The sequence below is a fragment of the Cyanistes caeruleus genome, unplaced genomic scaffold (assembly GCF_971803275.1).
Source record: "Cyanistes caeruleus unplaced genomic scaffold, bCyaCae1.hap1.1 HAP1_SCAFFOLD_78, whole genome shotgun sequence".
In the NCBI taxonomy this organism is placed as follows: Eukaryota; Metazoa; Chordata; class Aves; order Passeriformes; family Paridae; genus Cyanistes; species Cyanistes caeruleus.
In genome coordinates this window covers 1,029,898-1,057,500 of record NW_028255889.1, presented here as the reverse complement: position 1 = coordinate 1,057,500, position 27,603 = coordinate 1,029,898, and the positions used below count along the sequence as shown (strand labels likewise).

General features: G+C 46.9%; 1 protein-coding gene across 1 annotated transcript in view; it reads right to left on the bottom strand.

Moving 5' to 3' along the window:
* LOC147646801 (uncharacterized) overlaps window positions 1-27,603 on the bottom strand; it is a 442,845-nt gene that overhangs the window by 164,174 nt on the left and 251,068 nt on the right. Inside the window, exon 4 of the mRNA XM_086872948.1 lies at window positions 16,002-16,757. Coding sequence (XP_086729074.1) covers window positions 16,002-16,757 — 756 coding nt within the window. The remainder of the gene's footprint in view (window positions 1-16,001; window positions 16,758-27,603) is intronic.

Here is a 27,603-nt window from a genome sequence, read left to right as displayed (position 1 = left end):
CCTTGGCTGTGACAGCATCCCCAGCTGATGGGTGGATCTGGGGATGGCAAAGTCTGAGGGGAACTGGATCTTTGTTAATGCCTGCAGGCAATCTTTGGCAGTGATGATTGGGTGCATTGCTGAGCTGCTCCTTTTGTGATCCTTTGCTGCTTGGAGCTGCAGTAAGTGACACTGATTCCTTCAGGTGGTGTTTGTGCCTTTGGTGCTGACCCTGCCCACTGGTGAAACCAAATTGGCAAAGTCTGGCCAGATCACAACAAAATATCACTTTTTAAATGTAAATGTAAGGAATCTGTCCCATCTGAAATTCCCAGAAGGGAAGCCCTCCCCAGAGTTCACTGGCTCTGGAGTGGGGCTGAGGTGGGAGCACCGTGCGAGCAGTGGGGCAGTCGGTTAAAAGAGGCTGAACCGCAGGATGTCTTAAAATGCATCCAAACATTGCATATGGAAAAAGGAAAAGAACTTGTGGGTTTGGGAAGACAAGGATGGATTTCTTAACAGCACCAACAGAAGGAACAGTTGTTTTTTGGAATGCTCCCACATGAAGGTACAGAAAAAGGTTTTAGTCTTGAGCTCAGGTTTGTTTGTGCAAGTAACATAATAACAATAACAACACAATAATATATATTTATATATATAACCAAAACTCAATAATGTGAAATAATGCTGAAAATACCAATTTGTGAGCTTTGGCTGCTCACTGTAACACTAAATACCCTACAAAAAAGAACTGGCAAAGACCCAAATGTCAGTGGTAAACTTTGTGAATTTTATACAAGGAATAAAGGAGGAACGGATAAAACTGGCTGTTTTTATAGGGTTTGTTGATACTATGATGCAGAATGCTTTGTCTGTTCCTGTGAAAAACACACTGATTAAGACTGCTGGGTTTTTCATGTACCAGACTCTCTACAAGCTGCAGGATTGGTTGAACAGGTGAAGGAGTTGTTAAAAGAGCAGTTGATAAAATGAGGAGATGGGAACCTGTCCTGGTGGAGAACCCATCTCCCAGATGTGTTCCATGCCCTTAACAATGGGCCCACTGGGGAAATGGAAACCCCTGGGTGTGCAGGGCTGCACCCAATTTGCAAACACAACCATGGACAGTGAGACTTGGATTGCCTGGGAAATGGTTCTGGGTGTGATGGCCCCTGACAGGGCCACCCCAGAGGCTGCAGGGCTGGACCTTCCTGCACTGGAATTAATTAGGAAAAAGCCAAAGCAAATGAAAGTTAACAATACAAGAATAGGAATTCAGATTCCTCCAGGACGCTTTGGTTTGGTAACTGCTCACTTGAGCTTGGCCTTGCAAAGTGTTGATGTCATGGGAGGAGGAATTGATGCAGATTATGAAGGAGAAATTAAAGAAATTCTGTTAGAAATGAATGAACAAGATTGGATTATTCAACCCCATGACAGGTTATCACAAATATTGATATTGCAGTTTAAAAACGATTGTGAAAGAAGGAGATCCACCTCCAATCAGCACTGTTTGTGGAGATAAAAGGTTTGGATGCAGCAGTCCTAATAATTGGTCCAGAGTGTGGGTCCAGGAGCCTGGGTGCCCGTCAGGGACTGGGACCTGGCACTTCTCCAGCCGAAGGGGAGAGGATCCCAGTTTCCAGCTCCTGGCTGGAATTGGTGTGGAAGTCCCTCAGTGTCACATCAGCCTTCACATGGAGCCCCGTAGATCAGAGCATTTTCCAAAGGGGTCGTTGGGGCAAACAGGGAGATTTGCTCTGGCAGCATCTGTAAAACAATATCCCATAACATCAGCTTGTTGTGGCAGAGAACACTTGGCTGCAGGGACATATTCCCATTGTTCCTGCCCAGGTCTCAGGATTCAAACACTGTTGTCTTTCCCCAGAGCTGTTCCTTCAGCTGCCTCTGGAGGCCCATTTGGCCTCTGGACCCACACTCTGGCTCCATTATTAGGACTGCTGGATCCAAACTCTTGATCTCCATGAACAGAGGTGATTTGAGGTAGATGTCCTTCTTTCACAATTGTTTTTAAAACTGCAGTATTAATAACTGTAATACCCTGCCATGGGGTTGGAAAACAAAATCTTGTTCATTATTGTTTAACAGACTTACATCAATTTTTCCTTGATAATCTGCATCAATTCCTCCTCCCATGACATCAACACTTTGCAAGGCCAAGCTCAAGTGAGCAGTTACCAAACCAAAGCATCCTGGAGGAATCTGAATTCCTATTCTTATATTGTTAACTTTCATTTGCTTTGGCTTTTTCCTAATTAATTCCAGTGCATGAAGGTCCAGCCCTGCAGCCTCTGGGGTGGCCCTGTCAGGGGCCATCACACCCAGAACAATTTCCCAGGCAATCCAAGTCTCACTGTCCATGGTTGTGTTTGCAAATTGGGTGCAGCCCTGCACACCCAGGGGTTTCCATTTCCCCAGTGGGCCCATTGTTAAGGGCATGGAACACATCTGGGAGATGGGTTCTCCACCAGGACAGGTTCTCATCTCCTCATTTTATCAACTGCTCTTTTAACAACTCCTTCACCTGTTCAACCAATCCTGCAGCTTGTAGAGAGTCTGGTACATGAAAAACCCAGCAGTCTTAATCAGTGTGTTTTTCACAGGAACAGACAAAGCATTCTGCATCATAGTATCACCAAACCCTATAGAAACAGCCAATTTCACCCCTTCCTCCTTTATTCCATGTATACAATTCACAAAAGTTTACCACTGACATTTGGGTCTTTGCCAGTCCTTTTTTGTAGGGTGCTTAGTGTTACAGTGAGCAGCCAAAGCTCACAAATCAGTACTGTCAACATTATTTCAAATTATCAATTTTTAATTATGTATATAAAAATATATTATTGTGTTATATTATTATCATCATTATCATCATTATCATTATCATTATCATCATTATTATAATCATTATCATCATTGTTCTTGTTGTTGTTTTTTCACTTGTACAAACAAATCTGAGCTCAAGACTATAACCTTCTTCTGTCACTCCACATGGGAGTGTTCCAAAAACAATTGTTCCTTCTGTTGGTGCTTTTTCCTATTTGCTGTTAACAAAACCCATCCTACTCTTCCCAAACCCCCAAATTCTTTTCCTTTTTCCACATGCAATTTTTGGATTCATTTTAAGGCTGATTTACTAAAACATGGATATGATCTGGTATCAATATCCAACTGAGAAAGACAAAGACTCCTTAACTGTTTTAGGATTAAAAAGTGTATGTTTATTCACAGCACTGGGCTGATGTGTCAGGTCACCCCTTAATACACACGGCCCCAAGCACAGGTGAATACAGGCTTTTTATTTACAGAAGTATTGAATACAAATACATATTCATGACCCAGTTCCCACCAACTTTTCACTTCCTATGCTACTTAGGAAAAAAAGCAATTAAGCATGATCCTTGAAATGGGTCGGTGGTCTTTTTCTGAGGAGGGGTCACAGAAGGGAGGAAGGGATATGGCTCTTCCTCGTTCTGCCCTTTCAACCTTTTCAATGCAAAGTGACAAATGGACCCTTGGCTGGGCTCCTTGTTTCATATCTTCAATGAGTTTCTGATTTGCAACTGTCTTATGTTCTTGAAGTTCTTTACCAGATACTTTATTTCTCACTATAAGCCCAACTGAACAAGCATAAAGTTGACAATTAGTTATTAGCCAATGCTTAACCTCTATTTTAGCAAGGCCTCTTGTGGATGCTAACTGTGAAACAGAGAGCACGGTGCCTGTGGAAATTGCAGGCCACATAGCTTTCTCAGTCTTGCCTGAGAAAGTGGCCTGGGAAATCATGAGGAGGAATTAAAACAATCCTCAGAGACAGAAAACAGCCTTGCAGGTGCTGTTTGTCTGTTCCTTGTTTTCTTGCAAGAGAAGGTCGAGGGGTGGTGTACCCCACTGACCAATGATAGTGATGTGTTAGTTTACTAACCAATAAGAGTTTCTTTTCTGTACTTTTCACGTATCGGTCTATAAAAAAGACCTGAGGTAATAAACCAGAGAGAAATTCTCCTGATCGACTCCCAAGAGAGTCTGTGTCGTTCTTCTCGCCGTTCCTAATAGAGCGACATCCTCTCTATCTACCTTTAATTTTAGCAAGGCCCATCTATTGATTTTAATTAGAGTTAGCAAGGCTTCTTTTTAATTAAGGCCTCAGCTTCTCTAGAATCTTAAATTCTTCAAAGTTTGTGTCTCACCATGCCCCTCTGCTTTTTGTGTGTTTTGTTGTAAAAAGGCAGAATTGGCAGGATTCAGTTCTGAGGCCGATTCTGCAGCTGCTGCCTTGCGGGGCTGGTGCTGTCCCTATGCAGGCCCAGATATTTCTCATGCAGCTTCCTCTGTGGGGGCTGTAGGAAAACTTGAGGGGAAAGTATTTTATTATCTTTCCTTGGTTAATTTTTTAGTTACCTCCCTACGCCTAAGATGGACTTGATGCGAAAAATTGGGACAGGGAGCAATTGGTTACTAAAACAAAAAATGTGATTGGCTTTAGGCAGTGGCATTGCTTGCCACTGAACTGGATCATGTTTAAAAGGAAAATGACTGGAACAAAAGGAAGGAAAATGGTACAACAACATTTGACATGGACAGTCCTCCCACAGGGATATCCGGCGTCACTGGTTTTGTTTGGGCAAGCTTTGCAGAAAATATTAAGAGAGTTTACTCCAGCCTCAGGAGTTAGGATGTTGCAGGATGTGGATGATTTGCTTTTGTCAGGGGGACAAAAGGTGGTTGAAGAGGCTACTGTAAAGCTGCTTAATTTTCTTGCTAAAAAGACTTAAGGTGTCTGAAAAGGAGGCCAGTTGGTAGGAAAAAAAATAATAATAAAAAGGTCATATATAGAGCTGTCCTGGGGTGACTTTATGATCCTGGTATCCCCAATCGTCTGGTTTATGTTATATATTAAGTTGTGCACCTTTAAGACTGGCTCTGAGAGCGAAGGGGGCGGAAGAAGAAGTGTGCAATTTGTGTTGAAAGAAAACATCACTCCCCCACATCCCGCTCCTGGACTGTGGTGTCTGCAGCACGGACACACTGCAGGACACAGCTTCTCTCTGGCTTTTAGTTAGTTTTAGCTAGCTGAGGCAGAGGAGTTCCCTGGACCTTTGTTTTTTCCCTTTTTACCTGCATCTGTACAAGCCTGCTCTGGACCGAACACGCAGCCAAACCCCGGGAGCTCACGCCTGTGGCCCACCGGGGCCTGGGCCTCGGCACTTTCCAGCGCCGAAAGGACTGATAAGAACCTGAGCGAGCCGAGCTACACCACATGAAAAGGATTTTCTTCCTAGATTTGCCATCCCATTCAACAGCAAGAGGTTTTCTTATTTAATATTATTCAATTTCTGACGCTGCCCGCTGTGGCCCGTAACGCTTTAGGCTAGCTCTGCTCACTGGCCGCTTGCAGCGTCAGGAGTGGGGAACGGTCTGGGAGCTGTTTTCCCCAGACCGAACCTTCAGAGCCCTGGTGCCACTATAGGCTCTGCGGATCACGGCGTCGTGGGCTTCGGCGAAGAGATGGAGGAGACCCAGAGTCTAAGCAGCTTTCCAGGAAGAAGGATTTATTAAGGGAAAGGGAACAGTGACGGGACAAGGGCTGGAAAGGTGCACAGGAACCCCAAGGCTCTGGGCAAGCAGCACCGCTGTGCGCCTCAATTTAAGGTGGGGAGGGTACAAACACAGGAACCAATCAGGGCATCTCAGGGGAGGAGTTGGGGGGAGGGCTTACAATGTTGGGGACCAATAGGAATCACATGTGGGAGGGGCGGCAATCACAATGCCAATGGGGCTTCGAGTGAGGGATGAATGACAGGGAAGGAGCTAGAACAAGAGGTGGGGTTTACATAGATTGATGGGGATCAGGGGCAGGAACAGGGTGATGGACAAGGAAGGTTCAGGAAAAAGGGGAGGGGTTTACAAAACTGACAAGCGGGTAAAACCATTACAACCCATGGGGGGAATAACATCAGGAGCAAACCATTTAAATTAATAATCAGAACAAAATGAACAGGCGGCAACAAATTTCTGTTAAATAAACAGCTTTTCCCACTTCTCTCCAAGGAAATTTTTTTCCTTTCCCGGAACAGTTGGGGGGGGAGGGGTCATTTCCCTGGGGAAACCCCCACTTGGAGTTTTCCTCCTAAATTGGCCTTAAAGAAGGACAAAAGGCCAACAAAACTCCACAAAAATGCCACAAGATTCCTTAAATCTTCTCAAAACCCTACCAAATTCCAAAAACATCCCACAAAATCTCCTCCAATTTCCACACAATTGCAGAAAAATACCACAAGATTGAAGAAAAATCCCACAAAATACCCTAAATCTTTTCAAAACGCTATGAAATTCCAGAAACATCCCACAAAATTCTTTACAAATTTCCACAAAATCTCAGAAAAATCCCTCAAAATTCTTCAAGTCTCCTCAAAATGCCACAAAATGCCACAAAAACCCCAGCAAATTCCAGAAACATCCCACAAAATCTCCTACAATTTCCTAGACATTCCAACAAAAACCCCACCAAATACCAGAAACATCCCACAAAATCTCCTCCAATTTCCAGAAAATCTAAGAAAAATCTCTCAAAATTCTTCAAGTCTCCCTAAAATCCCACAAAATGCCAAAACATTCCACAACATGCCAAAAAAATTCCACAAAATTCAAGAAATGTCCCACAAAATTCAAGAAAAATCCCACAAAATTCCAGAAATATCCCACTAAATTCCTGAAAAATCCCACATAATTCCCTAAATCTTCTCAAAACGCTACCAAATTCCAGAAACATCCCACAAAATTTTCTCCAATTTCCTACAAAATTCCAGAAAAAGCTGAGAAGATTCCACAAACATCCCACAAAAAATCCAGGTACATCCCACAAAATTCCAAAACATTTCCTCAAAATCCCACACAATTCCAGAAAAATCCTACCAAATTCAATAAAAATTCCACAAAATTCCATAAATCTTCTGAAAACCCTACCAAATTCCAGAAACATTTCACTAAATCTCCACAAATTTCTGAAAAAATCCTGAAAAATTTCACAAGATTACAGAAAAATCCCACAAGATTGAAGAAAAATCCACAAAATTCCAGAAACATCCCACAAGATCTTTACAAATTTCCACAAATTCTAAGAAAAATCCCTCAAAATTCTTCAAGTCTCCTCAAAATCCTACAAAATTCCAGAAACATCCCACAAAATTTAAGAAAAATCCCACAAATTCCTGAAAAATCCCGCAAAATTCCCTACATCTTCTCAAAACCCCACCAAATAACAAAACATCCCACAAAATCTGCACAAGTTCCAAGAAAATCTAGAAAAAAATCCCACATCATTCAAGGAAAATCCCACAAAATTTCAGAAAAATCCCACCAAATTCCAGAAACATCCCACAAAATCTCCTCCACTTCCAACAAAACTCCTGGAAAATCAAAAAAAATTCCAGAAAAATCCCACAATATCTCTGCCAATTTTGACAATATTCCAGAAAAATCTCACAAAATCCTTGGAAAACCTCACAAAATTCAAGAAAAATCCCATAAAATTCCAGAAACATCCCAAAAAATCTCAATATCCCACTAATATTCAAAAAAATCCCACGAAATTCCTTAAATCTCCTCAAAATACTTCCAAATTCCTGAAAAATCCCATGTAATTCCAGAGAAATCCCACAAAATCTCATCAATATCCTGGTAAATTGCAGAAAAATCACAAAAAATTCCCTAAATCTCCTCAAAACCCTACCAAATTCCAGAAACATCCCACAAAATTCCAGAAAAATCCCACAAAATTGCCTGAATATCCCATAAAATTCAAGAACAATCCTTCAAAATTCCAGAAAAGTCCCACAAAATTTCCGAAAAATTCCACAAAAATAATTTTAAAAAATCCTACAAAATTTTAGGCAATTCTAGAACATTCACAAAAATCCCACAAAATTCAAGAAACATCCCACAAAATTATTTTCATTTGTTCAAAGTCTCACATACTTCCACAAAAATCCCACAAAATTGAAAAAAAATCCCACAAAATTCCCTAAATCTTCTCAAAATGCTACCAAATTCCAGAAATATTCCACAATATCTCCACAAATTTCCACAAAATCTAAAAAAAATCCCTCAAAAGTTTTCAAGTCTCCTCAATATCCCACAAAATTCCATGAGAATCCCACAAAATTCCAGAAGCATCCCACAAAATCTCTTCAATAGCCAGAAAAATCCAAGAAAAATCCCACAAAATTCCAGAAAAATCCCACAAGTCCCTAAATCTTCTCAAAACCCCACAAAATTCAAGAAAAATCCCGCAAAACTCAAGAAAAATCCCACAAAATTCCAGAAAAATCCCACAAAATTCCAGTAAAATCTGATGAAATTGTTAGCGTTCAGGAACACACATAATCACAAATGATTATATGCAGGGGCTTTATTAAGAGATCTGGGTGTCAGGGGTTCACATACCCAAATCTGACCCATCTTGGTTTTGAGTTGAACATGTTTTATACTCTGTTATTATATAACTTCTATATTAATTATTAAACTTACATTGCTCTATTGTATGCATTGTTTTTACCCAAGCATGGATTGCTCCTGATCCACCCCAGCCCCCTAACATTGTTCCTCATGTTCTTTAAACAATAATTACAGCTAATCACATCTAACAATTGTATCATGATCATCTACTGATTACACAGGTGCAGTTTTGACCTGATTTTTAGCAAGTACAAGGCCTAACATTTCCCAGGGCCAACTTTTCCCAGGCTTGGCAAACCTAACTTTCTAAGTCCCTGGATTTTCTAAGATTTTGAGACCTTTTACTATCATAACATATTTGTATTATATATTTGATATTACATATCTAAATGAAAGCATTTTCACTTCACTATAAGTGCAAATGTTTTCACTTGATACAGTTCCTTGTTTCTGAGTTTATACTTGATCTTCTTTGAATCCTTGATTGATGTAAACCTCATCCAGGTGAGCTGTCCTGGATGCTGTCAGGAACTGGAGAACCAGAAGATGGTGGATCTCACATCAGTGCCTTTATTATTTTCTGGTTCCAGGACATTTTCTTCTGTATTTCTACCTTGAAGATGCTGCAAACTAACCAAATTGCTAAGAATACAATTAGTAAGACTATGGCACTCTCAATGATAGATTTACTCCACGACCTCACATTCCACCCTAACCCTTTGAAGATTCTGCCTAACCAATTGTAGTCAAATCCTTTTGCTCTTCCTGTGCTCCATGCTCTATTTGTTGCAACTGATTGATGTCATATTCTACATCTGCAGTTACATTTGGGATGTGGATGCAGCAATGATCAATCCTTCCCTTTAAAAAACCCACACACTCCATGCTCTTTCAGGAGTAGTAAATTGTAATTGTATGTTTAGTTCTTTAAATCTTTCTCAGGTCACTCTTGCTAATTTATCTACCTGACCTGTAAGTTTGTACAACATTTCTTTATTCTGATAGTTTGCTATAGGATCGAGCAAAGACTCTAGGGCCCACCCAAATTTCGCTCTACTAAAGGGTTCTTATCTTAATCCTTCCTAGCTCTGCCTGTGTCTAGCCACTGAGTTGATTTTGCCATTGTTAGCATCCATACCAAGATTAATTTTTGTTTTAGCAATTTCACCAATGTTTCTGCACCCCAATGGCATTTGTTATGTTTAATTTGTAGAACTTCTCTCATTATCAAGGGGGTTAACACTATTTGTGCAGTTACATACCACTCTTCTGAATTATTTTGTGCATTTAGCAAATGTCCCAATTTCTCATCTTTTACTGAATATTTTGGTTTTGGAGGCAAATTACATTGAGATACATTAACTTTTAAAGGTATCAATGCCATTGTTGTTTGCACTTCTCAAGCAATCTGTCGAGCTGTCCAGTCTGCTTTTCGATTTTCCTCACAAATTTTGGAGTTTCTTGATTGGTGTGCTTTACACTGTATAATTGATACTTGTTCAGGTTTTTGTATTGCTTTTATCAATTGCAGGACTGCATCTTGATGTTTAACGTGTGTACCTTGAGAAGCCAGTAGTCTTCTTTCTTTCTACAGTGCTCCATGTACATGTACTACTCCAAAAGCATACTTTGAGTCAGTCCATATGTTTACCCTTTTCCCTTTACTCAATTCTAGTGCTCTGCTTAAGGCAACCAGTTCTGCCCTCTGGGCAGATGAATTTGGTGATTTGTATTTGGTATTTGCTTTTGCCTCCACTATTGTACTGACTGTTGTTACCGCATATCCAGCGTATCTGGTCCCGTTCTCCACCAAGCTGCTTCCATTTGTGAATAGCTCTCATTCTGGTTGCTCTAGTGGGATGTCTTTCAGGTCTTCTCTTGCCAAATAGGTGTACTCTATTACTTCTACACAGTCGTGCTTTAATGGGCCTTCTTCAGTTGTGGTACGTGGGAACAAAGCTGGATTCAAGAGGTTAGTTGTCTTTAGTGTGACATCATCCTGCTCAGTCAGGATTACCTGGAATTTCATCATCCTGCTTGGATATAGCCAATGACCCCCCTTTTGTTCTACAACAGTGGTCACCATGTGTGGCACGTAGACATCTATGTCTCTACCCATCATGAGTTTCCTAACCTCTTGTTTCAGCATCACAGTGGCTGCGACTGCCCACAGGCACGAAGGCCATCTGGCACTCTCATTGTCAAGCTGTTTGGAAAAGCAGCCTACCGGCCTTTTCCAGCTTCCCAAAGGCTGGGTCAGCACTCCCAGTGCTAGGTGTGATCTTTCATGCACAAACAGGTGAAAATCTTTGGACAAATCAGGCAATCCTAATGCCGGAGCCGTTGTCAATGCCTCCTTCAGTTTGAGGAAGGCCTCCTTCTATGGTTTGCCCCAGGTAAATGGCTGCGTCTTCTGGGCTTCATACAGGGGTTTTCAATTAGTCCATAGTCCATGACCCATAGATGGCACCACCCTGTCATCCCAAGGAAAACTCGCAGCTCATGAAGGTTCTGGGGTTCTGGAATAGCACAAATAGCTTGAATATGATCAATATCCAGCTTATGTTGCCCGTGTGAGATTTCACATCTCAGGTAAATCACAGTTTGCCGGGCAATTTGTGCCTTCTCTTTAGACACCTTATATCCTACCATTCCCAGCTGATTTAAAATTTCAATTGTTACCTTTATGCAGGTTGTTTTCTCTTCTGTAGTTGTCAGTGTATCATCAACATACTGTAACAGCAGGTATTGTTCTCTCAGTACTTGCTCATTCTCAGTCCAAATCTCCAGCTCCTTAAATAGCTGGCTTCCAAATAGGGTTGGACTGTTCTTGTATCCTTGTGGGAGGTGTGTCCAGGTGAGCTGAGTTTTTCTTCCATTTTCTGGATTTTCCCACTCAAAGGCAAGTAGTTTCCTACTTTCTTTGTCAAGGGTATGCAGAAAAATTGAGATACATTGAGTGTGTTATCTCATATATTTGTCTCATATATTTATCTCATATATTTTTATCATATATATTTGTCAAGGGGTATGCAGAAAAAGGCATCTTTTAAATCAATTACAGTAATCCATTTATATTTCTCTTTTATGGATGTTAACAATGTGCAAGGATTAGCTACCACTGGGTAAATATCTTTAGTTATTCTATTTATTGCTCTCAAATCCTGTACTAGTCTGTATTGGTCAACACAGAAATTTGGGCTCTAGTGTTAACTACAGAAGTAATAGGCGCACGTTTGGGACCCACCATTGCTAAAATCAGTATGTCTCCAGTTTTGTTATTTCTAGCGAGCATTTTAAATACAACTAACTTCCACCTCTCTGCTCACCCATGAGAGGCAGAATTACCAGTTTCCCTGATTCTGAGGCTGTTTGGGATCCACTCCCAGAAGCTGAGAAGGAGACTGCTTTGGCTCACAGCCCAGAGCCTGTGGAGGTGTGCTGGGTTATACAATGGGGCATTCGATACAATGAACTTGGGACAGTGTTAATTAGAAACTACTTTACTCAACTTTTAAGTGATAAGTCATCCATTATGTTTCTGGGGACCCTCTTCTTTATCCTTAGTGACCACCAGTACTGGTGGTTAGAGATTTGTTTTCTCTTTTCTGGGTTTTCATTAAGAGAACTAATGTAACTAACACCCTTTGCTTTCTCTGATTTTTCTTCTGGGATTTTTACAGGTCCATAATTTCTACTGTAATTAATTAACTCTTTTGCAACTTTGCTCCATGTCCAAATTTTATGGTTCCTAGCAGGAGAACGCAGTTGTGAACCTGTCGGCTGAGAGGGGGTGGTGAAGGGAGTAAACCCAGGATCAGTGGAACCAGGTCAATCAGTCGGGTTTCCAAGAAATCTATCTAGTCTATCAACAGGGGTTATAGCTGCTATGGTTTTGGGGGTTTTTTATGAGAAAAATTGCTGTAGGCTTAAGTGATTCTGGAAGGCCTTGAATTAAAGAGGTAATAATTTCAGTTTTCACAGGTAACAACATTGGTAATTCATAACCAGCAATTAATTTTCTTTTGTGTATCATTTTCAAGCAGGCAACATTGTGAATGTTTTCCAGTAGTTCGTTGGGGGTACCAACTATAGCTACAGGGTCCCCCATTTCCAAGGGGTTTAGCCCCTCTGCCCAATAAGCTGCGTGCTGATTTAGGGACCATGGGTTATATCTGTCTCCTGTTGTTAAGAAGATTCCATGTCCCCAGTACCCACTGGATTCCCGTTCTCTCAATCACATTCAATCTCCTTCAGTGAGAGACACTCGGAATACGTATTCTATCTCTGACTCGTGAGGGAGACACCCATAATCCTTTTTATTCTTTTTTTTTTTCTTTTTTTTTTTTCCTTTTTTTTATATTTTGTTATTATATACAGATCAGGATTCTTATCATTGTTATACTTATATTCTGTTTTAATTAAAGGTTTCAAACTAAGACACCAGTGTTCCCCACAATTTTATCCAAGTTATCTCCTTTTGAGGGTAAATTTGATTAATAAGAGGGCTTTCCCTCTCTTGTTTCTTTTAGCAAGTCAGCATTTTTTGAATTTTTTATCATGAAGGGCTACTCACAACACATTGATCTTACTCCTTTCTTCATCCAATTGTTTTTGCAAAATTTTAACTAGGTTTTGGAGGGAGTCTATTGTAGTTCTTTCCTCACTTCTTCATTTAAAGCGAGTTTCTATAGCTGCTGTAAGACAAGCTCCCAAAACTGAGCAGAGTATAGTTTTATTTTTGCCCAGTTTAAATTCTATTTCATGTTGTGAAAAAAACCAACATACTCTATCAATCACATTTGCCAAATTAAACCAATTATTAAGCATCAACTTTTCCCTCCTGGAGAAGGTCTGGCATTGTGTTTTGCTAACAAAGCATAACATGCGTAAAATGCAGCTTTAACTTCTGCAGACATTTTCAGTCATTTTTACAGAGGGAAAAACCACTACAGAGAGGTATCAACTTAAATTATACACACACACACAACTTTTTGCTTCCCTGTATGGGTAAAAAGAACAAATCTGCTTGGGAGGCACTCCTTCAGTTTAAAATTCAGGTTGTCTCTTTGCTACACCAAGCTGTCAAAATTCATACACACAACAACAACAAAAACAGTCCCGCCCTTTTGCACTGAGAGATCTTTTGCGAAATTCTGCAGACAGAGCCCTCAAGTGAGTGCGGGGTGCTTTTCACCTCGGCGTGTGCAATTTGCGGGAAATTCAAGTTGCCCCCCTTGCTTTCCAGACACCACTCACTCTTTTGGGAGTGTCGGGCGGGGTGCAACTGGAGCAAAACGTCCTTCCCCTAATACAGACTGCACAACAAACCTGCAGCCCCTTCTGTCTGTCAGAAATCCTGTCTGTGACTCCAGTTTAAATGCCACGATTCGCTAACGCGAGTGGGACTCATGAGAGGTTCGTTTGATCTCAGAGTGCAAGACGGACACAAGGGATTTCAGTTTAAATCACAACAACAATAATGTACCTTTATTTTAGTGACAACAAGGGTTATGCGAGAGAGGAGAGGAAGAGAGGGTGAGATAAAGAAAACAAAGTAAAGAGAGAGAAGAGCGGGTTATAGCTACCAGCAGAAGAGACGGGGTTGCTGGGGTCTTTTTCTGTGGGAAGATCTGGCCGAAATTATCTTAGTCTTATGTAATTCTTCCCCAGTGTTACCTTGTTTCCAATGTGCTAATAAGCACCCAAAGGAGAAGTATCCGGTATGGGAGCGTTGCTGCCCAAAATCCCTTTAAGTTTCTCCATATTATAACTAAAATATACCACAAATGCTGGATCTGCAACACTATTGCAGTCGTCTGACAGACGGCGCCTAGGCAACTAACTCAAAGATTTCTGGGAGTAATACTTTTCTCTCTCTGAGAGAAAGTGCCTTGCCTCCAAGGGAGAGCCAGGATCTCTGAATCAGATGGTTTCCTGACCCCCACAGTAAAGCACCTTACCTTTCTCTCCTGGGGAAATTGTGAGCAGCAGAGATGGTCGCAGCTGATGGGGTCCCCAAGAATTCCTTGGTGCCGGCTGGAGCGTGATCGGGTCGTGAGTTTGCTCAGCAGCACTCACAAGGTCCCATCTGGGGTCGCCAAAATGTTAGTGTTCAGGAACACACATAATCACAGAATGATTAAATGAAGGTGCTTTATTAAGAGCTCTGGGTGTCAGGGGTACACATACCCAAATCTGACCTGACTTGGTTTTGAGTTGAACATACTTTTATACTCTATCATTATATAACTTTCATATTAATTATTAAACTTACATTGTTCTATTGTATGCATTGTTTTTACCCAAGCATGGATTTCTTGTGATCCCCCTCAACCCCCTAACATTGTTCCTCATGTTCTTTAAACAATAATTATATCTAATCACATCTAACAATTGTATCATTCATCATATACCAGTTACACAGGTGCAGTTTGACATGATCTTTAGCAAGTACAAGGTCTAACACTTGCCAGGACCTACTCTTCCCGGGCTCACCAAACCTAACTTTCTTTCTAAGTCCCCAAATTTTCTAAGATTTTAAAACCTTATACTATCAGAGTGACACTTGTCTTTACAAACAAGCCGTGAGTCTGCCGATAAAATGAAACTATCACTGAGAGATAACAGAAACAATGGGATGGATTCAACTGAAAGATGAAAGAGACACTGGGGAAACACCATAAAATTCCACAAGGGCTAAGAACTAAGAAGATTATGCACTGGGGAGAGGGGGGATGGTGTCTCAGGTATCATGTGTACCAGGAAGTCTGTACCTCTCAAATCCCTCAGCCTATGGGGAAAGGGAGAAGGGACGTACGGCCTGGAATTGGGGTAAAAGGGAGGCTGCGCCCTCCAAAAATTAGAGAGATCCCAGGGGAACGCCCCATGGCCTCTCCCTTTATTTGAAAAAATTGAAAGCACTCCTCTATCTCCTTTTTGCATATAAACCTCTGGTGTTTGTGGATTAATTTTTTCTGACACTAACAATTAATATGAAGTTCAAAACTACAAACCTAGGCAGTGCAGAATATGAAAAATATGAAAGCTAAAACTAAGGGCATCATAGCTGGAGGGGGGCGTGGAATTGAATAATTCTGGGGTAAGACTGAGTAGCATTCAGAGGCACTGAGAGGTCTTGAGGTGACAGATTGAAGCCCCTCATCTCTTTGAGTGCCAAGAAATGGAGACAACTCCAAATACCCCACAACCCCTAAATACTCTCAAGTAGCAGCCTGATTCCCAGTTTCTCTTGAAGCACTAGTAAAATGTGAGGTTTTAGGTGCCATTGATTAAGTAGATGCCATTAATTTGTTGATTTTTACCCCAATTTAGTCTGTTCCAAAGGGATGAAGATGAATCTAAAGATAATTAGAACGAAACCAAAACGACCACCAGCCCAGTGTCTTCCCAACACAGATTACAGGGAACATGGGCCATCAGGGCTCTGCCCAACGTGGGTCCACTGATGGGGGATGGAGTTGGAGCAGCGCACGAAGCTCTTCCTGCACTTGGAGCACACGCAGGGCTTCCCTTAGTGGTGCCTCCGTTTGTGTCTGGTCAATTGAGAGCTGTCTGAGAAGTTCTTCCCACACTGGGGACACTCATAGGGCCTCTCCCCGGTGTGGATGCGTTTGTGGGTACTGAGGCTGGAGCTCTGGCTGAACCCCTTCCCACATTCGTCACACTTATAAGGCCTCTCCCCAGTGTGGATGCGCCGGTGGGTGATGAGGTTTTGCTTGAAGCGCTCCCCACAGTCACGGCAGCGGAAGGGCCTCTCATCCGTATGAATCCGCTGGTGCCTGAGGAACTGGAAGCTGGTCTGAAACCTCTTCCCACATTCTGGACACTCGTAGGGCCTCTCCCCAGTGTGGATCATCTGATGGATGGCCAGTTGGGAGCTCCGGCTGAAGCTCTTCCCACATTCCTCACATTCATAGGGACATTCCCCGGAGTGGGTCCTCTGGTGGCGGATCAGGTGGGACCTCCGGCTGAAGCTCTTCCCACATTCCCCACATTTGAAGGGCCTCTCCCCAGTGTGGATGCGCCGGTGAATGGTGAGGGTGGAGCTGTGCTTGAAGCCCTCCCCACAGTCAGGGCAGCGGAAGGGCCTCTCCTCTGTGTGAATCCTCTGGTGCACGAGGAGACTGGAGCTGATCTGAAAACTCTTCCCACACTCGGGACACTCGTAGGGCCTCTCCCCAGTGTGGCTGCGCTGGTGGATGATGAGTTTGGAGTTAAAGCTGAAGCCCTTCCCACATTTCCCACACTCGTAGGGCCATTCCCCAGTGTGGATCCATCTGATGGCAGATCAGGCTGTTGCTCTGGCTGAAGCTCTTCCCACACTCCAAGCACTTGTAGCGCTTCTGCCCTTTGTGAAGCTGCTCATGGACCACCAGCTCAGAGCCCCGGCTGGATCTCTGGCCGCCTTCCCGGCACAGGGTGGGTCTTTCCTCCTCAGAGCACCCTGGGATGGGTTTGGAGCCCCTCCTCCTGCGGGATCTCCGGGGCTTTTCCTCCCCATTGGATTCCTGCACTGTGGAACTGCCCAAATCAGCCTCTTCCACAAGGTTCTGCTGCAGGGATTTTTCCTCCCTGGTCTCCATCCTCAGCTCCTTGTCTGGGGGAGGAAGGACAAGGAGAGGATGGGATTTGCCTCCGTGCCAGAGGGAAGGGGAAGGAGATCCCCCCAGTGCATCCCCGGCAGGATGGCCTTGGCAGCGGGGTTGTCCTGCAGCCGGGGCCATGCTGAGCTGGGAGATGGAGCAGGAGAGAGAGAGAAAGGGGCACTGACTTCCTCCTCACCTGCCTGGGTGTCCCGAGGCATCTTCCTCTTCCTCGCAGCCTTCCTCTCCATCCAGCCAAGGTTTGGCAATGGGAAATCCTGGTTTGGGGAAATACAAGGGATGAGGACATCGAGTTTGCAGGTCCCTCTGCCCGTGTTCATCTCTAGAAGTCATCGGACATCTGGGGTCCATAAAACCTCCAGAAAACACCAAAATTCAGCCTGAAAATGCCTCCCAGGAGTTCCCCATCTCTGGTCTCTCCTGTTTGGGGTTCAAGGGCTCCCCCCTGTCCCAGCTGCTGGGAGTCACGCTTGTACTGGAGATCACCTGTCTGCTCGGTCCCTGCCCTCCCCGGGCTGCTGAGAGTGCCAGGAATCTGAAAAGTTCCCCCTGTTTCCATCTCCCCACTTAAGGATGGTGGGACCCCCCAAGTAGGATTTTCCACTCAGCTTTGGAGTTCCACAATCTCCAAACATCCCCCCCCCAAATAAACCCAACCCAGGGACCCCCCCAGGATATCTGGGCAAAGCTCCCACTCCCCAGTCACCTGTGGGATGGTGGGTGATGATCGCACAGGTTGGGGACTATAAATTCAGGGAGTGCTTGACCTTGTGGTTCCTTCTCCTTTCCCTGATCCTCATTTGTCCCTCCTCCTCCTCCTCCTGCTCCTCTTCCATCCCTCCCCCTCCTCCCCCAGGAGCAGTGACACCCTCAGTGCCCCGTTCCCGAACCCCTCACAGCCCACGGCAGGAGCGGGGATGGAGCCGGGACAGGTCGGGATGGGCAGCGTGGGGCTCTCCGCTGCTCCCACCCGCTGGGGACGGGGGGAACCCAGCCCGGGGAAAAGGAGAGGGAAACTGGGAAAATTGGGGGCTGCAGATCCAACCTGGGGGTGGCTGGGGACCCTGGCTGGGGACTGCCAGCCCTTGGGGCTCCTCTGGGGAGATGTGGGAGGGGGGAACACAGAGAGGGCTGGGGGATCCCAGGAGTGGCAGCACTAGCAGGGACTGGTTTGTACTGGGATCATACTGGGATCGTCCTGGCAGTGGCTGAGATTGCACTGGCTGTGTACTGACATCATACTGGGATATCATACTGGGATCGTCCTGGCAGTGAGTAGCAGGCTGCAGGGAGCAATTGAGATCAGGTTGTGAGGAACTGGGAATATGCGCTGCGCTCCCCAGAACCCCGGGATCACCCCCCATATGTCCCATAAGTCTCCCCCAAACCCTCCAGGATCCCTGAGTGCCCCCTCAGAGCCCCCCAAAGCCTCCCTGGACACCTGAATTCTCCCGACCCCACAGATGCCCCTTCCAGACACTGCTGGGAATTCATCTCCCATCATCCCAGAACACAGTTCCGCGCCCAAACCTCCTGCCGTGCCCCACGCCCCAAAGAGCCCGGTTACAGCTCCCCAGGTTCCCCCCAAGTGCTCCCGAGCCGTATACATTCGCCCCGAGGACCTGCAACCACAGCTCGGACGGAAAAGTTCTCTCTGAGTGCTTCCCTGCAACACCAAACGCGCCTTCCGAGCCACTTCCGGGACTACACTACAGCTCCCATCATGCTCCGCGGCGCCCATATGGTGCTATTCCAGCCATGACTCCATCTTCCGTCATGCCCCGCGACCCACCGGAACCCATTGGAGCTGCGCTTATAACTCCCGTGATGCTCTGCGGCCCCATTAAACCGTATTATACCGGCGCCTACAGCTCCCATCATCCCCTGCGACCCATAGATTCCCTGTTACAGCCCCCCAAGTGCCCGCCCGGACCCTGAAGTGTCCCCAGATTCCCCTCCCTGACTTCCAAGCGCCCCCCTGGACGCTCAAGTGCTCCCCCAGACCATGAATTGTCCCACAGAATCCCTAAGTGCCCACCTGGCTCCCCCAAGTGTCCTCCAGACACCCAGGTTGTCTCTAAATTCCCTCCCCAGACACAAAACTGCCCCAAATGTTCCCCAGAAAAGTTTCCATGGACCCCAAAGTGGTCCCTTTTACCCTGTCTGAGAAAATTATTAAAAAATATGATCAAAGGACTAAAAGTAGGACAAATTAGCATAAAGAGGGAGAAATAGTGGTCAATTAATTAATGAAGGGAATTGTGGTACTTTGAACCAAGGACCGATAATGTTTTTTGTTCCTAAAATTGTATCAATTCTTTTATATAAATATAAAAATTAGGTTCTAAAAGTACAGAACAATATTATTATAAAAAATAACATTTTATTTTTATTAATTAATTAGATTTTAATTATAAAGAAAAATTCTAAAGAGAAATGTTATCAATGTTTTGGGATGTCAGTCCCAGGTGGGCCATGTCAGACATGCTGAGGCTTGGGGTGAGGAGCAGGTTGTCCAAACAGGGGCAGCCTGCAAGGGATTCATTCTTCTCTGTGACCAGACTGCCTAAGGAGACATTCAGCATCAGGATTGTAAAGAGTAAATCCTGACCTCCTGATCAGTACACAAAGATGATTACAGTTTGAACAGTAGAATGTTGTCACCGTAAGGGGCCTTCTTTGTTAATATAGCTCATATTGTGTCATGTTTTTTAAATACCAATGTTGTTGTACCAAACTTCTTTGTTAAAATATTGTTATAAATGAAATTAGAGTTTTGACAACTAGGTCCCTTGGCTTAATGGCAGTTTAATTAAAAATTAATACAATTTACTAAACTGAATAGTAATGCGGTGTAAAAGAATACAGTTTAGTAAAATAATACAGTTTAATAAAAAATTAAAATTTATATATATAATCTACTAGTAATTAAGTATGATTAAAGCATAAGCAAAACCGTCCAGGGTACGGAGGCTTCCCACCCTGCCTCACCTTCAAAACAAAGCACTTCAAGCTAAACTCATATACTGTATGCTTATACATATTCATTAATGTTTCCTGTAAGTTTCCTCCTGTTTCTGATTTTTCTTACTTTACATCATTTTCCTTCACAGCACATGCCTCACTTGTTGTTAGGAGGTCTTCAGTCTTCTTTTGGTGGTCTTTTGGTGAAGGCTTCTCCTCTTCCTCATGGTCCTTTGGATAACCTTACAGGTTTGCGCGTGCGTACTAAGCCTTCTGTTATATTAATCTACTAATCAGCCTTATATTTACTAATCCTTACGCCCAATGCTTAAATTTGTTCTAATTTTGGTCCATCTCAAGGCCATTTTGGTCTTGAGACACCACTTATCTTCTAAACTACATCCTGTACCTTAATTTTGACATGTAACATCTGCAAAGGGGCATATCTGCTTTGTAACACTGATTCTTGATTGTTTCTAAAAATAACTTTAATAACAGTTCCAATTTAGTTAGCACGAACCAATTCCATTTATTACCACTGCAAATACCCCTTATGTCCCTTTTTATTGGTTTCCATGCTAACAGCCTTGCTTTCTTCCTTGCTATGTATAAACCTGTATTTTCTCAATTTCTTCTTTTGCTACCTCAATTGTTTGGCCTGCAGATCAGCTGCTAAGCCCATCCACATTCAGCTCTTAGTCTTCAGAGGGAAACTGTGAGCACAGTGAGAATCTCCCAGTGTGCAAGAGGGTCCCTGTGTGCCAGCTGCAGCTGGGGCCTCAGCCATCTCCTCTCTCAACAGGTTCCCCACTGCAGCTTCACAGGAAAGGCCAAACACCTCCCTCAGGGACACCTGCACCACACATTTCACATCTCCATGCCCATACGTGATGTCCCTGTCACAGCTGCATTACCAGCTTGCTGCTGTGCAGATGCTGCCACCACCCAAAGCAAGGCCCGGTGTCCCTGAAGGGACCTGCCCTGCTCTGTGGCCTGGACTGAAGGTGAGTCCCTCCTGCCAGGGCAGGGCCTGACACAGCTCTTCTGTTCCAATAAAGAGATGGAGCTGTCACCCCAGTGTCTGGCTGGTACCACCAGCAAAGCCCACACAGCACCAGCCCCGGCTGAGCTCCATGTCCAGGAGCAGGCGGGGCTGACCACGGTGTGGGCAGGCAGGAGCCAGGCAGGGGCTGCTGTGACCAGCAGCAGGGCCCCGAGGGGCTGGGGGAGTCTGTGTTGAGTGTCCCTGGGCTGAGGGCACATTTCCTTCAGTGGCATCACCTGGGCCTGGACCTCCTCCAGTGCCATGCCCAGGAAAAGAGGGAACCATCAAGAGCATCTCATGGGACAGAACATGACCAGCAATGTCAGCAGGCAACACCAAGGTTTTGTTTAGCAATGACCCTTTGATGAAGTCAAAGATTTACAATCAGTCTAGTACAGTTTGGAGTACAGATGGGAGTACACTCGGGGGGTACAGCCAAGGCCATGAGGTCACAGCAGTCTCTGGGGTTACAGCAGGCTGAGGTGACAGCAGGCTCTGAGGTCACAGAGGTCCCAGAGCCCCGTGGTTGCACAGCACCACAAGGACCGAGCAGTCAGTCCTTGACCACGACTGTTGTGGCAGCAGCGACGGCAGCAGCAGCGGTGCTGACATTGGGACAGCGGTGTCAGGACAGTGGTGGCAGCAAGAGCTGCAGGACTGGCAGTGGGCAAGGCACCATGGCCTTTGCTCTGCACCTCATCCTCCTGCTCCTCCTGGCAGTGGCCCTGCCTGACAGGGCTGCCCAGGCTGCTCCGTGGCGAGCACAGGGAGCAGGTGAGCCCATGGCCTGGCTTCCCTTTCCTGGGACAGCACTTCCTTCTCCCTGGGAAGCATTTGGGATGGTTTTCCCCAGGGCTTGAGGGAGGGTTTCCTCTATGGGTGGGAGAGAGTCCCCAGAGCCCCTGGGCTGGTCCCTCTGCCCCACCAGGGATGTTGCAGAGGGCCTGCAAAGAAGATGGAGAGTCTCCAGAGCCAGCCCAGAGCTCCTCAGGCTCCTTTGCAGCTTTGGCCATGTCCACTGACATCTGGCTCCCATGGCCTTCCCCCGACCCCCTTGCAGTGCCCAGTTTCCTAATGCAGAAGGGGGTCCCAGCACACCATGGAATGGTTCTGATCTGTGCTTCCTTCCAGATGAGGGTGGTAGGAAGGCTCCTCCAGCAGCTTGGCTTCATGAAGATTTTCTGCCTCTGGAGCCCCATGCAGGTATATTCTCACTGTCCCAACAAGAAATAATCATTGACCACCTGTCATGAACCAGGTGACAGAAGCTGCTGTGGCTGTTGAGTTACAGGTGTGTCTGCATCAAGGACATTTCAAGCTCCTTTTCTGGTTGCTGCACGCAAGCCCAGCTCCCATCACAGGGGTGAGTGGTGTGTCCCTGCTGATCCCCCAGGCTGAGCCCTGGTTCTGTGGGATCCATTCATCTGAAATGGAAATACTTTCTGTTAAGGTTCTCCTAGAGAGAGGAATAAACCCACAGAAGACAAGATGCTGAGTGAACTGGATAGACACTATGGTGGGTCCAAGTCCCTCAGCCTTCTCCTGAGACTCAGCAGCCAGGGGCTTTCTCTGCACATCTGGACACGCCGTGCCTGGCACAGTGGGAAGGGATCCATGGCAGCTTCACTGCCCCCTGCTGCTTTCATGTCCTGCAGGGCTGTTTCCCAGCCTGGCCTGGCTGCAGCTTCTCCCCAGCCTCTGCAGGAAGGCATTTGGCATCAGGTGACAGGGAGCCCAAACTGCAGCACAGGCCATGCACACCCTGAGATTCCCTGCAATTTCCCAGTCTTGGGGTAGATGTGGAATGGCAGCTCTTTGGAGGAGGGAGGGCCCTGTCCTGGCTCCGAAGTTTTGATGGCTTCCTGAACCTTATTCATGACTTGGACAAGTATTGCCTTTTGAAGATGCCACCTTCCTGTTGGGGAACAGCCCCACCTGATCCAGCTGTGGCTCTTCTTTTCTCCAGAGATGAACCCAAAGGCTGTGCTGAAGGCAGCGTTTCCCGGAGGAAGCAGTGGCTCATGGGCAGCCTCTGCTGCAGGAAGGGAGGCCATGCCAGGCACAGTCCCAGGAGGTAATTGCTGTGCCTCTGGGCCTGAGCCCTGCTGAGGCTTGAGCTGCCATCTCTGTTGCTTGGCTGTGTGAGCACAGTGCAGAGGAATTATCCTGAGCAGGCTCAGGACACTCGGCTACTGAGCAGTTCTGCTGAGGTCCCTCCATGGGAGACACATCCCAAAACCTGGCAGCGGCTTCAAGGAATGCCCATGGTGGGGAAAGGGCTGAGGGGAGGGTAAAGCTCCAGTGTGCCCTGAGAGGGCCTGGCTCTGTCCCCTTGGGCTGGGGGAGCTGTCCCAGCTGAAGGACGGAGGGCAGGAGAGAGGGCAGGACGGAGGTAGGGATATCTGTGGCACTGAATGCTGCAGTTTGGCCCAGGGCTTAATGGTTTCCTCTGTGGCAGGGAGAGCCCCTGGGCCCTGGGCTGGTGCCGCTGCCCCACCAGGGATATTGCAGAGGGCCTGCAAAGAAGGTGGAGAGTGTCCAGAGCCAGCCCAGAGCTCCCCAGGCCCCTCTGCAGCTTTGGCCATGTCCACTGACATCTGGCTCCCTTGGCCATCCCCCGACCCCCTTGCAGTGCCCAGTTTCCTAATGCAGAAGGGAGTCCCAGCACACCATGGAATGGTTCTGATCTGTGCTCCCTTCCAGATGAGGGTGGTAGGAAGGCTCCTCCAGCAGCTTGGCTGCATGAAGATTTTAAGCCTCTGGAGCCCCATGCAGGTATGTTCTCACTGTCCCAACAAGAAATAATCATTGACAACCTGTCACAAACCAGGTGACAGAAGCTTCTGTGGCTGTTGAGTTACAGGTGTGTCTGCATCAAGGACATTTCAAGCTCGTTTTCTGGTTGCTGCACGCAAGCCCAGCTCCCATCACAGGGGTGAGTGGTGTGTCCCTGCTGATCCCCCAGGCTGAGCCCTGGTTCTGTGGGATCCATTCATCTGAAATGGAAATACTTTCTGTTAAGGTTCACCGAGAGGGAGGAACAAACCTACAGAGGATAGTAAGTCGCTGGAGACATCCAAACACATGGATAAGATGTTGAGTGAACTGGAGAGACGCCATAGTGAGCCCATGTCCCTCAGCCTTCTCCTGTGACTCAGCAGCTGGGGGCTTTCTCTGCACATCTGGACATGCTATGGCTGGCACAGCAGGAAGGCATCCATGTCAGCCTCGCTGTCCCACTGCTGTTTTCATGCCCTGCAGGGCTGTTTCCCAGCCTGGCCTGGCTGCAGCTTCTCCCCAGTCCCTGCAGGAAGGCATTTGGCATCAGCTGACAGGGAGCCCAAACTGCAGCACAGGCCACGCACAGCCAGAGATCCCTTGCAATTTCCCGGTCTTGGGCTAGATCAGGTGTAGGAGCTGTTTGGAGGAGGGAGGGCCCTGGCCAGCCCCAATAACCTGGCCTTTCTCCTGATGCTTAACCATGACTTTAACAAATATTGCCACTTGAACATGCCACCTCCTCAATGGGGAATGGTTCTATCTGATCCAGCTGTGGCTCTTCCTTCCTCCAGAGATGAACCCAAAGGCTGTGCTGAAGGCAGCGTTTCCCAGAGGAAGCAGTGGCTCATGGGCAGCCTCTGCTGCAGGAAGGGAGGCCATGCCAGGCACAGCCCCAGGAGGTAATTGCTGGGCCTCTGGGCCTGAGCCCTGCTGAGGCTTGAGATGTAAATCTCTGCTCCTTGGCAGTGCCTGCCTTTCAGGGATTTTGCACAGAGCATGGAAAAGGTGTTGAGAATGTCCAGAGCCAGTCCAGAGCTTTCCTCAGGCCCCTCTGCAGCTTTGGCCATGTCCATTGACATGTGGCTCCCACGGCCTTACGTGACCTCCTTGCAGTGCCCAGTTCCCTAAGGCAGAAGGGGATCCCAGCACACCATGGAATGGTTCTGATCTGTGCTCCCTTCTAGATTGGGATGGTGACATGGAGCATCTGGAAGTGCTGGTAAATGGCGGTTTGAAGACCTTGCCAGATGCTGGAGGCAAGTTCTCAATGTCCCTTTCCGCACAGAACAATCCGTGTCAAGGTGGCAAGAGCTCACTCATGTGCCATTTCCCTCAAGAGTCTGAAGGTTGACAGATTCTGGAAACCTTGCCCTGCTCCCTTCTGGAGCCCTGAGTGATCCCACAGCATTGCTGTCAGTGGGAGGAAGGAGCATTTAGCTGTCAATCTCGTTCCTGTGTGCAATGCCAATGTCTCCTTCTGTGTGCTCTGTACAGCCACGGAGAAGAGCAGAGAGGGAAGGGCTGGGCCCAGGGCTGTGCCCTGGGGCTCTGCCTTGTGTGGCTCCTTTGCCAGCCCCAGGGAACCTGAGATGCTCCTGCTCCAGCTGCCAAGCCCTGGCCCTGCTTGAGGCTCAGTTCAGAGCTGCTGGCAGCTCCAGGGAGTCCTTTCTCCCCTGACTGCCGTGCAAGGGGCTCCTTCCATCCCACTGTGGGCCCACTGCAGGCACGTGGTCCCCCTGCCCTTGCTACTGAGTTGAAAGCAGAGATGAGGAAGTGCCTTGGAGGGCAGCAGTCACCTGGGTGTACTCACTGCCACTCCAGCCTGAAGAAGAATCTTCAGCAGTGTCACGGGAGTTGTTCTGTCCTGACTTTCTTTGCAGATGAACCTGATGATGAAGATGATCCGGATTCCCAATCCATATCAGTTACTGAGCCTGATGATGAGGAAGATTATGAGGGTAGGTCAAGGCCTTTCCCCCTGGGAGAGCTGCCAGCTCAGAGCCCAAGGCTTGGCCACGGTGGCATCTCTGCAGGTGCCAGGACAGAGCCGTGCATGGTTGTGCCCTCACCCTGCATGATCCTCTCACTGCTCCTGTGGCTCAGTGCTGCCTGTGCAGATCAGCAGACATGACTGAAGCTTCTGTGGCTGTTGAGTTATAGGTGTGTCTGCAGGGAGGACTTTCCCAGCTCCTGAGCTAAATTCTGCCAGCAAGCCCAGCTCCCATCACTGGGGGTGTGTGGTGCCTCCCTGCTGATCCCACAGGCTGACCACTGGTTCTGTGGGATCCATTCCTGGGAAATGCAAATACTTTATATAATGGTCCCCTGAGAAAGAAGGACAAACCTATAGGAGATAGTAATGTAGCAATGGGGGAACTCAAATACCTGGACATAATCCTGAATGATCTGGAGGGATGCCATGGTGGGTCCATGTCCATCAGCCTCCTCCTGACACTCAGCAGCCGGGGGCTTTCTCTGCACATCTGGACACGCCGTGCCTGGTACAGCAGGAAGGGATCCATGGCAGCCTTGCTGCCCCACTGCTGCTTTCATGGCCAACAGGGCTGTTTCCCAGCCTGGCCTGGCTGCAGCTTCTCCCCAGCCTCTGCAGGAAAGCATTTGGCATCAGCTGACAGGGAACCCAAACTGCACCATGGGCCACGCACACCTTGAGATCCCCTGAAAATTTCCAGTCTCAGGCTAGTTCAGGTTTAGGGTCTGTTTGGAAGAGGGGTGGCCCTGGAGCATTTCCAAAACCTTGGGCATTTTCCTGATCCTTATCCATGTCTTTGACAAGTATTGCCTGGAGAAGACCAGCACAGCACAGAGAAATTGTGCCATTCGAGCTCAGGGGGTTGAGCAGTCTTGTGCCAAGGGGTGGCAAGGTGCCTGCAGGCCCCAGCTCTGGGGAAACAGAGGACGTCCTGGCTGTATCCAGCGTGCTGCCAGCTCAGCAGTGGAGCACAGCACAGGCTCAGGCTGCCCATTGCTCCCACAGATGCAGCTGGCACCACAGCGCATGCTCAGAAGATCTGGGAGAGCATGAGAAGAGTTTTCTACCAGGGAACAGATGGTTTGATTAAGTTAATGGCCATTGTGGCTGGTGGAGCAGTTTTCCTGATGATGTGCTGTGCCGGAATCTGGTATTGCCAGAAGGGAAAACGGTGAGTGTTTTGCGATCTCGGCCTCAAACAGCTTCTTGAAAGGCTGCTCATAGTCAGGAAACATTCCCAGTGAGGCTGCTGTGCACTTGTGGGTAGGCCTTGGTTGCCCAAATAACTCTGCTGAGAGTTCTGCTGCTGCCCAGGCCTTTCATTGGCCTCTTAATTGCTGGGCCTTGTCCTGGGGAGCCCGCTGGGGCTGCAGCCAGTGCTGGCTCCCACTGAGGCTGCCTGGCCAAGAGCAGCCCCAGGAGCAGCAGGCAGAGGCAAAGCAAGGTGGGCAGGAGAAAGAGCGGGGACGAGATTGCCCTTGAAAGGCAGAGGTGCTCTGGGGCCCGCTTCTGGCCAGGGACCCTGCCCAGAGCCATCCCCTGCTTGCTTGGGGCCTTGAGGGGCAGCTGTCCAGCTGGGCCAAGCTGTGCCAGCAGCTCCAGCCATGCTGGGGAGCCTTGGCCGCTCTGGGCCCTGCTGTTCAGGAGGGTCCCTGAGTGCCAGCAGTAGCTGGGGGCCTCAGCCACCTCCTCTCTCCACAGGAGCACCTCTGCAGCTTCAGAAGAGCAGACAAAGA